Source organism: Ailuropoda melanoleuca, chromosome 6, assembly GCF_002007445.2.
Source record: "Ailuropoda melanoleuca isolate Jingjing chromosome 6, ASM200744v2, whole genome shotgun sequence".
Classification (NCBI taxonomy): domain Eukaryota; kingdom Metazoa; phylum Chordata; class Mammalia; order Carnivora; family Ursidae; genus Ailuropoda; species Ailuropoda melanoleuca.
The window spans coordinates 120,963,638-120,975,340 of NC_048223.1; the positions used below are offsets into that span (position 1 = coordinate 120,963,638).

At 46.3% G+C, this 11,703-nt stretch overlaps 1 protein-coding gene across 1 annotated transcript in view; it reads left to right on the forward strand.

Moving 5' to 3' along the window:
• The window catches only part of C6H10orf88 (chromosome 6 C10orf88 homolog), a 16,129-nt gene extending 14,031 nt beyond the window's left edge, over positions 1–2,098 (forward strand). Inside the window, 1 exon segment of the mRNA XM_034663386.1 lies at positions 1,416–2,098. Coding sequence (XP_034519277.1) covers positions 1,416–1,650 — 235 coding nt within the window. The 3' untranslated portion in view covers positions 1,651–2,098.
• Positions 2,099–11,703: the final 9,605 nt, after the last annotated feature.

Here is an 11,703-nt window from a genome sequence, read left to right on the forward strand (position 1 = left end):
TGCCAATGTCAGTTTTGTGCTTCTGTATTCTACCAGAGTTAGGTGAGATGTAACCATTGGGTGAAGGGTCCGGGGGAACTCTAGTATCTTTACAACTTCCTGTGAATCTGGAGTTACTTGGAAAAAAATAGTAAGTTTTCAAAGCCCCTCATACAGTCTAGAATGGGGTTCTCAACTTTTTGGTCTTTACACTCTGAAAAATAATTGAGGACTCTAAAGGACCTTTATGTATGGAGAGTATATGAAAGGAGTCATTTGTTTAAAAATAACAAACCCACTGTAGAGTAACATAACAATTGTTGTGAGAAATATGTTATCTAAAAAAAACGTAGAATGGTACTATGTGCAGTGCATGGAGTCCATGTTAGCTTCTGGTCGCATCTCACCTGTGTCCGTCCAGCACGTAGCATCAGCAGCTAGTAAGCCCGCGGAAGTACTGAGAACAAACGGGGTTAATCTCTGAAGAAAATATCAATACCCTAAATTTACTACCTTCAGAAAGTCTAAGAAACGGGAGAATACTCCAGCACAACTTCTGTTGATCACCTGAGCAGTGACATTACACCTCGTGTAGCCTCTGGAAGGTGTCACTGTACATTCATGAGGATCTGAGGATGAAGTGTTCAGATACCCTCTTGGTGGTAGTGTAAGAAACCTGCTCCTTCATGGAAGCTGAAAGAGTCACGGCGACCCCAGGGTTTCGTGGACCGTGCCTTGAAATTCACTGTCCTGGTGTTCATTGGTTGTGAACTTGAGAAACTGGAGTGCTTTTTACTGATTTTTTAAAAGATTTTATGTATTATTTGAGACAGCATGAGCTGGGGAGAAGCAGACACCCCCCCGCCCCGAGCAGGGACCCTGAGCTCATGACCCCAGCTGAAGTCAGACACTTAACCAACTGAGCCACCCAGGCGCCCCTTTTAACTATTTTTATTTCTGTCTGCCCGTTCCAGTTACATTCATTTTTCAGTGTTTTCGTATGAGGTTAGAAAAGAACCTTCCAGTATTTAGTGAGGTTGCGTGGGTGACAAAAGACAAAACTCGAAATTGTAGGGTTGTTTGGAGAGGTTCTTGGAACACATACGTGGAGACCTAAAAACAAAATTGGGCCCGCTCAGTTTTGATTTGGGGCTCAAAACCAAAAGACCCTTTGTGGAGACTTGTGCTGGGAGCGTAGGTATCGTGTCTTCGTTGTTCTGCCCCCACTTCACTGGTAAGCCGAAGCGTTGGAAGAATCAAAGATACAGAATGCTCTGGGCATTCCGGGTTGTGGTCGCCTGTCGTTGACGTGTTCTGGCGGCAGCGCTGCGGAGACAGATTTCCGCAACGTACGTTGGCTGCTTGCTTGAGTTCGGTTGCTTCTGTTATGGTATCAGGGATAACTGTTATGCTGGTGTTTTAAATTTTATCTTTAGAATGGAAGAGCAACCTGTGTGCGCTTACTTGGAAAAGATTCTTACTAAAAATATGGAACTGATGGAAAAGAAACTTGTGGACTACATCGATCAGCGACTGTCCAAGCTCCAGGAGCACATGGATGCCCGGATGGTTCTGTTGGCGGACCTGCTGCGGAATCCCTCCTCCCCGCCCCCTGGCCCGGCCCTGAGACAGTGGGACTCCGGAGAGAGACTTTCAAATGGAGAGAGATGAGTGCTCGGCACGTAGGACGTACTGCTGATATTTATTACATATTTATTGCAAAGCCTAAACCCCCAAAGCTCAAAGCAAGTATTTAATGTCATTTGAGGGTCATCGTCTTACTTACATCCAGTGACCTCAGTTCATTGTAACTGTACTTGTTGCTGTCGATCCAGGACTGTGCGCTAAGATGAGCATGACAGGGTCGTCCGTTATTGTTGCGAAATTGTTTACTTTTATTTTTTACTTGTATTTACTTTTATTTTTGTTTAAGTGTTTAAACTTTCTAAGGATTTCTATTTTAATTCACGAGTCTGTATTGTATGTGTGTTTAAGGACTGTTTTAATTTATATTAAGGCCTTATGTTTTAGGGTTATGACAAAAATACAGTATTTGATATATTTTCTTTTTCTAATTGTTCTTGGAAACCTTAGAGTACTGAAGCCTTGCAACCCTTAATTTCCAGTCACCAAATTACATTTTATGTTGTTTATTTCAGATAAAAAAACTAGATGTGATATTTCTGCAACATTAGTTTACATTGGAGCCGTTAATTTTACATTCTGTCGCATTGGAGTTCTACTGTGGTTAGGAAAGATACATCAAAACTGGCTCTTTTTTGTTAAGATTATTACTTTAGATTTTGCATTTGATAAAAGACAAGAGTGTCTCATTTCAGTAAACACAGAAAGTATAAGGAACTCTTCTCTTCTGAGCTGATAGTGGTTCTTCTTTGCAGAGCCCTTCTCTGGTATGTTTAACATGTGAAGTGCCAAAGTGCACGCGAGGAGGAAGGCATGTGAATCAAGGAGATTGCGCTTCTCTCTGGCAGATGTAATTTTCAGAAATTATGACTGTTTTATGTCTTGAGGTGTCGTATATTTGCATCTAAAAAATAAATGCATCTACTCTGGAAGCTATCTGTCTTAAATAAATATAAATATTTTCTTTTTTTAAATAGATTTATTTATTTGAGAGAGAGAGCACAAGTGGTGGGGGGAAGGGGCAGAAGGAGAAGCAGACTCCCTGCCGAGGGGGGAGCCTGACTCAGAGCCTCTATCCCAGGACCCCAGAATCGTGACCTGAGCCAAAGGCAGACGCTTAACTGACTGAGCCAGCCAGGCACCCCAGAAATATTTCCTTTCATCTAGTATTTGTTTAACATGAGAAAGATGTTTTATACTCATTTCATGTTTTGGTGAATTTAGTTCTTTAAAGTGAGACCTAATACGGTGTTCATTTATGAATCACTCAACCTCAGTAACAGGAGGTTTGTGTCACTTTTATCAAGCTTTTCCTAAGTTATTCACAACCAATATAGCCAGTAAGTAGCATTTCTTCCCACACTTGGGAAATGTGTCTCACTTAAAGCTCAACCCTCCTGTTAATAGCTGTACAGTTTCTGATAGTTGTGGTCTGTTCTTTGGTTCAGAAATTGCCTCGAGGGGCGCCTGGGTGGTTGAGTCAGTAAGCGTCTGCCTTCAGCTCAGGGCATGATCCTGGCATTATGGGATCAAGCCCCACATCGGGCTCCTCTGCTGGGAGGCTGGTTCTTCCCCTCCCACTCCCCCTGCTTGTGTTCCCTGTCTCTCTGGCTGTCTCTCTCTCTGTCAAATAAATAAATAAAATCTTTAAAAAAAAAAAAAAAAGAAAGAAATTGCCTCGAAATAGTTACAACTAGGACGCTCAAGGTATGTTTTATAAAATGATTAAAATAATACATTATTCATGACTATAGTACTAGAAATAATTCAGATGAGCTTTAATTCCTGATTTTCCTTTTCTTAATTTTTCCGTGTTAAAGAAGATGTAACATGTTTTATATGTATCAGAAATTCAGAGGTATTGATTTTCTTCTATTTATAAACTGCAACTCCTCTTCCCTGGCCCCCTCTCTCAAGGTAAAGCAAATTTAGCATTCTTCTTCATGTTTTTCTACTGTTTTGACATCCCTCCAAATGCCTTCAGAAGACATATTTCCAAGATGGCTTAGAGGAAAATAGACAAGGGTGGACAAACCCCAACTCTCCTTCCACCGTAGTCACTCACCTGCCGTGGAACTTTGGATGAGTGATTCTGTGTTTTTCTTGACCTCAGTTTTCTCTTCTGTAAGATGGGGGATAGCACGGCCTACGTCATGCTACGGCATGAGGCTTATAATCTGAGCGTGACACCTATAGTAGATGTTAAATGACAGATGTTAAGTTTTTCTCTCCCTTTTTCTACTGTGCTGTCTTCTTAAATGGCAATGACACACGTGTTTCTTAAAACCATTACTATTGCGGCGATTTTGAAGTCCCTCTTCTGTACCCTACCTTGGGTGCAGGCGGGACTCACAATCAATTCCATTGAGCAGTGGTTCTCGAGTCTAGTTCAGGAACCAGCAGCATCAGCATCACCTTGGAACTTATTCGAAATGCAGATTCTCGGACCCCACTTCAGACATACAGAATCAGAAACTCTGAGGGTGGGGCCAGGCCTCGCGTTTCCTGAAGCCCACCAGCCACTCACATTGAGAACCATTGGTTTATGTCTAAAAACACACACTGTGCAGCCAGCTTGCATGAGCTCCTTCCTAAAAACCTGTTGATACACTGCAAAGGTATTGTACAGCCGGCGGGGAAAAAGGCTTTTTACTTGGGCTTTAAACCTCCACAAAATTGGATCCTTGGCTACTTTTTCCAACTGGTGTTGTGCTGCCATTCCTCTTCGCACATCCCACGCTAGCCCCAACGGCCTTTTTCCTGGTCCTTGAACACACCAAACCATTGCAGCCTCAAGGTTCTGTCATTAATACTTGCTTTGCCTGGAATGCACCTCACTTTGATCTCTCCCTTTCCCCAGGCCTCTGCCGCAACGTCCCATCCTCAGGCCTTTCTTGACTATGCTCCCTAAATTCCTCCTCCCCATCCACATCACGTGGGTGAGCTATTTTCACTTTATTTTTCTTTTAACCATTCTCTAAGGGGTAGATATATTTAGAACAAATTCTTTTTTTTTTAAAGATTTTATTTATTTATTCAACAGAGATAGAGACAGCCAGTGGGAGAGGGAACACAAGCAGGGGCAGTGGGAGAGGAAGAAGCAGGCTCATAGCGGAGGAGCCTGATGTGGGGCTCGATCCCATAACGCCAGGATCGCGCCCTGAGCCGAAGGCAGATGCTTAACCGCTGTGCCACCCAGGCGCCCCCAGAACAAATTCTTTTTCTTCATCCGAGAATGTCTCTCTCCCCCTCCCTCCCTGAAGGATAGTTTTGCTGGGTATAGAATTTGGAGTTCTCTTCATTCAGTGCTTGAGAGATGTCACGTGCTACTTGTGTCTGGCTCCTGTGGTTACAGATGCGACGTCCATGGTTCACCCGGTGTCCGCCTGTAGGTCGTGTGTTGTTTCTCTGTCTTGAGTTTTCAGAAGTGTAATTATAATGTGTCTTGCTATAGCTTTTCTTGGGTTTATCCTGTTTGGAGTTTGCTCTTCTTCTTGAATCTGTCTTATTTCTTCAGAAACTCAGCCCCATCCTTTCTCTCCTCTCCTTCTAAGACTCTGATGACATAAATGCTGGATCTTTTGTCATAGCCCCATGGGTCCCCAAGGTTATGTTCAATTTTTGTTCAGATTGGGTAAATACTCTTGCTCTGTCCTCAAGTTCACTGGTTTGGTTCTGCCATCTCCCGTCTGCCATTGAGCCCATCCAGTGAGGTTCCCCCCCCAATTCTATAATTTCCATTTGGTTCTTTTGTTATGACTTCCATTTCTTTGTTGAGATTCCTATATTTTGCTTGTTGCGGGAAGATATGTGGTTGATTGTTGAGGCTTTTTTTTTTTTACGATGGCTACTTTAAATCCTTTTTTGAATAGTTCAGACGTTTAATTCATCTTGCTGGTAGCATCAATTCATGGTCTTTTCTCATGCAGGTGTTACTTCTCTGGTTCTTGGTCCGACAGGTGATTTTCCATAGAATTCTGGATATTTGGGTTAAGTCCTGTGTAAATCTTTAATTTTATCAGATAGTCACCTGCTTGGGTGTAGCGTGTTGGTCCTGGTCTACGTTTGTGGGATGAGCTTCTAACGAAAATTTTGCAGTGCTGTTCAGATCTGCTTAGTTTCTGTGGTGTCACTGGGGCTTTCTGGGGCCTGACAGCACGACCAGGAGGAGTAGGAGACTCCTCAGGCTGGAGCCATCTGGTATGTCTAAGTGGGAGAAGGGAATCTGGCGCAGAGGGACAGAGATGCTTCTTCCGATGGATCCCCTCTGGGCTATCAGCTGGCCACCCCGCTGTCTCCCAGCAGAGAGGAGTCTCAGCACCAGTGAGAAAGCAGAGCACTTCCCCTGGCCTTCTACTGCCAGTGGGGCTCCCACACCGCCCACTTGCCGCTGTTGCCCTGCTAGTGTGGGGCTGTTGCCAGGACTTGCATTAAGTCCCCAGAGCAGTAAACCCACTGGTACCACCTTCTGTTGCTAGATTCAGCCTGGGCTACCTCTTCTGTTCTGCTGCTGTGTTGCTCATCCAGGCTTGGGGTCTCTAACCGGTTTGCTTTCCTCTTTCCAACTCTTTCCAGAGTTTTTCTTTGTTTGACTCTTGTATTTTTTTTTCCAGGGATTACAGTTGTACTTTGGAGGGAGAGGCAGGGACAAACATGTCTAAACGATGTCATCTGCACCTGGAGTCTCCTCATTTGATGTGACTAGATTGGCTGGCTAGGGTCCGTATAGTACACACATACTAGAACAGGTGTCCTAGTCAACTTTCATTTTTGTAACCCTTGTATCTTCCCAATGAGGTGCGAAAATCTTCCCATACCCATGAATCCTCGTAAATGGCATTGCATTATTTCATTGTGTAGCTACAGCATGAAGTCCATTCAGTTTTCTCTAACTGAACTTTTTTAAGCGTAAAGTGATTTTTAGCCTCCCCATGTTTCTATCTTTCTATTTTTTTTCATTGAAATCTTTAACCTGCTTTTGAGGAGCAGTCAAAGCCTGAGAATCAATGTGAGGGAAATGAGACCTGAAAAGAGAAAGACTTAGAATGAAATGGTTCAACAAAGCATATCTGTTTCCTGGGGGCTGAAGTCCACCTACACATGGGACAGAATTCAGAACCCCGCGGAAGAGCTGCTGTCCCAGGAGTTGATGTCACATGCCTGTGGCATAGAACATGGGGCTGGACGGTGGCTGTGCTTCAAAGGCGAGTTCTTTGACCTTGGATCTTAATTCCTTCTAGCAAGGATGATCCGATCTTTCTTTCTCAAATTACAGGTTTCATAAAATATCCTGTTCCCTCAATCAAAAAAAAATTTTTAATAGTTGGCCTGCATCCAGATCTGGACGTTTTAACTGTAGTAAGTATGCTCAGTAGTTACCCTGTTTATGCTCCTTCCTGGCTCACTGTTCCCTCGTTTCAGAGTGTCAAACAGCTTGCTGATTCCAGACAAATTTTCCTGGGAGGATTTAGGAGGACAAATGTCCAAAGGGCCTGTGGTCTCCTGGAGAGACAGAATGAAGGTCAAGGGCTCCTAGAATCTCCTTAAACCATAATATGGCAGGAGAATTGTCAGTGGGAGAATGAAACACTCTTTTCCCTTAAAACATATCACTTAAAATGTGGCTTTGCCGATTCTCATCACTGCACAGACGACATTTTGAAAAAAGACATTTCCTTAGTCATTCTCAGAAAGTAGTTTAAACTTGATGAACAGCTGGGGTCGCTGCTGACTCTCTCAGTGACTTATTTCAGGCGGCCCCGGTGTTCCGTGTTCGCAGTAAAGCTACCTGCGCAAGGGCCGGCCTGTGTTAGCTATAACTGCGCACCGCTGCCTACGGAAAGGAAGAAGATTCTTCCCAGTTTCTCTCCTGATTTTCCTCTGCTCTGGACTTTGCATTTCAGATGCTTTTCATCCACGAAGAAACCCTGCTTCCCCCACGGCCAGCCTCAACTCCTAGGCCTCCCCGGGAGCTCTCACACACGCTTACACATGGAAGGCTCTGTGGTTTGGGGCTCCCGGGTCCCCCGCGAAAGGAAGCATGCTGAGGCGGCGAGGGGGCCTGGGATGGGGGGGAGACCACACTCACTGCTTCCCTGCACTTCTCTGCCCAGGTGTGTGTGACATGCTTGACCTCAAGATGATGATTGCCATTGGAGGCGGCTTACTGATGGTCATAGTTGTGCTGACGGGTGTTGTCATCTGTCTTTACTACAAACTAGCCAAGGAACTGAAGTGAGTGATGTGGGTAAGAGTGAAAAATACCCCCTCAAATAAGATACCTGGGGCACTCTGCTTGAGCAAGGTCATTCCTTGCCCTGTGGTCCCACCTTGGGTGAGGTCAGGAGCAGCAGGTAAGTGTAGAATCTTGGTTTTCTCCCCTTCTGGCTCGGTGCTGTGAGCTCATAAGTAGAATGTTCTCAGCTGGGTGGCTCTGTGCTACTTTGCTTCACTTACTCTCACTGAGCGGACCCTCAGCTGTTGACTCCGCACACTGGCTGGGCCATCCCTCCATCCCAGGCACTGCAGACTGGGGGGAGGCTGGGAGTGAGTCTGTGCCTCACATTCACGCAGAGGGCAGGCTGAATTGATCTCCTCTTAGCTGAGTTGGGGGAGCTCTCACAGTGTTCTCTCCATCACTGTGCATGGCCTTGGGGACAGTGAGGTGGGCCTGTAGGACTATGGGGAAGCAGAGCTGTGTGACAATCCCAGGGGACACCTGACAAGGGAGGGTCGATCAGACAAAAGAGAATTAACTTTGGGAGAGAGGAACATTCCAATCTGGGAGAGATGGGTCATTAGGAGCAGTGCCGTTCCCATCCTAGGGGAGTTAAGCTGTGAGCTGGAAGGTAAATCCCAGAACGCAGGGCACGGCCAAGTGTGGCACCTTCGCGATCCCACTCTGCACTTGCTGGGCCTGCAGGTGATCAGCGCTGTGAGCTCATAAGTAGAATGTTCTCAGCTGGGGGACTCTGTGCTGCTTTGCTTCACTTACCATCACTGAGTCCATCATCACTGAGTACCATCAACCCTTCCATCACTTGCACCATCACTTGCAGTTCCCTCTCCCTTGTTGGCTGTGACCTGAGTCTACATTTCTAGCAATCCTGGGAGAGGAAGGGATGAGATAGGAGCTCGGGCCAGGGGCAGAGAGCTCTCGTTTCGGGCTACTGTTACGTATTTGATTGGCTCTCGGCCTAAACTTCACAGATACCCCTGATGATTGTGACCAATGGACCGAGAAGAAAAATTCTAACCCCATGCTTTGTGTATGTCTTTTCTTAAGACCTGCAAAGGCACCTGCTGCTCTGGCCGTCACCAATAGCAATCAAGCCCCAGTCACTGAGCCCACAGCCTCCAGCACTGGGTCCTGTCCCAGCCTCCAGTGCTATGACGAATGTAGCTCGCGTGCCAGCTATGATCCCCTGCCGCCATGCTCCTGTGACGTAAACGAGGGACTCTGACTTGGGTGGGCACAAGTATCTGCATGCGTAGGATTTCTTTCCTGGTAGAATTTATTATTCAAGTCAGGTTCAAATAGTGTTTACATCGCATTTATGTACTTTTGAATAAATGTGCGATGCTGAAAATAATCCTCTCTGCCTCCAGTATTTTTGTGGATGGTGATGCTTATGTAAAGTACTTAAATTTTTGTACTACCCGCTTTGCGTCTTGGGGCCACTAGCTTGTAATATATTGCAGTATAAGGAGAGAGAATAGAGAAGAAAAAAGGCACGTAAACAATTTCACAGGAAGGGATACTGGGCTAGATGCTTGGGATGGAAAAATCAAAGCCTCTGAAAACCAAGTTTAGACTAAGCTTCACAGCAGCCTGGACCATAAGGGAAACATGTCATTTCTAAGTAGGACAGACTTTTTCCTGATCACTATTGGTGGTTCATTCCGCTTGGATTTTATTACATGAGACTCTGAAGAAAGGGACCTCTTCCTTTGGGTTTTGCAAAGACTCAGAACTCAGTTTTCAAACCCGGCAGGTGCTAACATCTGAGGGCCCACTGTCAGTCCAGATGCGATTTCTTTCAGGCCCTTAGGCACTAAGTTGGCTCTGCAGATGTAGGGTTTCTATAGGGAGATCCCTTCCCATGGGCAAAATTGGACTCTTCTCATGGCCTGTGCCAGGGCCCTAGCAGGGTTCTCGGTGGTGCAAGAGTCTGAGGGTAAAGATGAGACTGCTGGGAGCAGAGCAGGAGCTGTGGAAGAGGCACAGGGACAGAACACGGACCAAGTAGGGGGCTCACAGGGTTACTCCCAGGAGCCTGGGATCCGGGCCCCTTTTGGCCACCAGACATTATGCAGGTGTTGGTCACAGGATGGGCACTTGGTGAGAAGTGATGTGGCTGCAAGTCCCCGTGGGTGTGACTTACAAAGAATTTGCCACAGGAAAACATGCCCCTGCCGCCTGGATCACATCGCAATGTTCAACTCCTTAATTCTGAACTTGAGCCGCTTCCTCCTTCCTCTGTTACACCTCCAAACTTCTCCACCACCAACCTCCTAGATACCCTTCAATGTGCATTGCCAGTAAGGTAGTATTTAGGACATAAAATGGAAAACAAAACAACCCTTCCTCTCTCTAAATTGCCTGCAACTGAATTTCTTTGCAGACATTCCAGCTCCGAGCCAGAGGATTCTAACTCACAGAATCGGAGAGACAGGGATGGGAAATGAGAACATTTCTGTGGGCTCACAAAGGTCAGGGGGTGGAGAGAACTGGACCTGGGTTGGGGGAAATGTGACTGATGACAGAGCCAGGTCCTGGGTCCTGATTGCCCTGACTTGCAGTGGAGCACGGAAGGCATTTCTGCTCTCTGAGCTTAGTGTCCGCTTCTGTCTAAAAGAGGCTTGAGCCACCGTATCTCCACTGGAACTCGAAAAGATACTTCAGAACACACTGGATGGTAGTGAGGTCAATAGCTGAATGTGAGTCATTGAGCCATGTTCAAGTATTCTTAATAGTAATTGAAAGAGGGACATCTGGGTGGCTCAGTGGATTAAGCGTCTGCCTTCAGCTCAGGTCACGATCTCAGAGTCCAGGGATTGAGCCCCACATTGGGCTCCCTGCTCAGCAGGGAGTCTGCTTCTTCCTCTCCTTTTGCCCCCCCCCACTCATGCTCTCTCTCTCTCACAAAAAAAATAAAATCTTTAAAAAAATAGTAATCAAAAGAATTTAACAAAGGGTTTATTCCTGTGTCTTGAGTTTACTGCTGTGTTTGAATTTAGAGGTTTAAGTGAGCAAAGCTATTCCCATATTGACAAGGTTCATTTTGGGGTCATGCCCATGACACCTAATGGGTTCCAGGTTTTCTGTTAGGCACTTATTCCAGAGATAAGACAGTTCTGCTCCCCGGTGCTCATGAACACCTTGAAAAGAGAAAGCCCACAAAGTACCACACCCTCTAGGACTTAAACAGAGCAATCAAGTCACCTTGGGCCTTGTGGGGCCCAGGGGATGAGGTGGTCAGTTCTAAAGGAAGGCTGCCGGCAGCCTGGCTCCCTCCCAGTGACAGTGCTCATTCAGGCCACATCCTGCAGCTTAGGTGGGGCTTTTTCTCTGCCCCCCCCCCNCTCCCCCCTGAAGCAGCTGGCTTCACAGAATGGGGGACTGGCCTTTCGAAGGCTCGACGGCAACACCAGCTGGGTGGCAGTACCTTGCAGATCTGGGCAAGATTCTCCAGAAGGCTTCCCGTGTTCTCCATCTGCGTCCAGGATTCACAGTTTCAGGAATCAAGGGAGGAGATGGGAGTGGCCCCCCTCCCCCTAACATCTAGCACCATTACTCCTAGCGAGAGCTTTCTTTCTGGCTCCCACAACTTTCTGCTCTGCTGGCCTAGCTGGAGGGCTCAGTTCCAAGGGAGGAATGCTTCCACTAGGAGACACAACAATGATTCCACTGAGCTGGAAGTTAGGACTGCCACCCAGCCACTTTGGGCCCCTCATGCCTCGGGAGTCAACAGGCGGAGGAGAGCAGTTACAGTGCTGGCAGGGGTGACTTATCCAGACTTCCAAGAAGAAACTAGATTACACAATGGAGGTGAGGAATATGTCTGAAAAGCAGGAGAT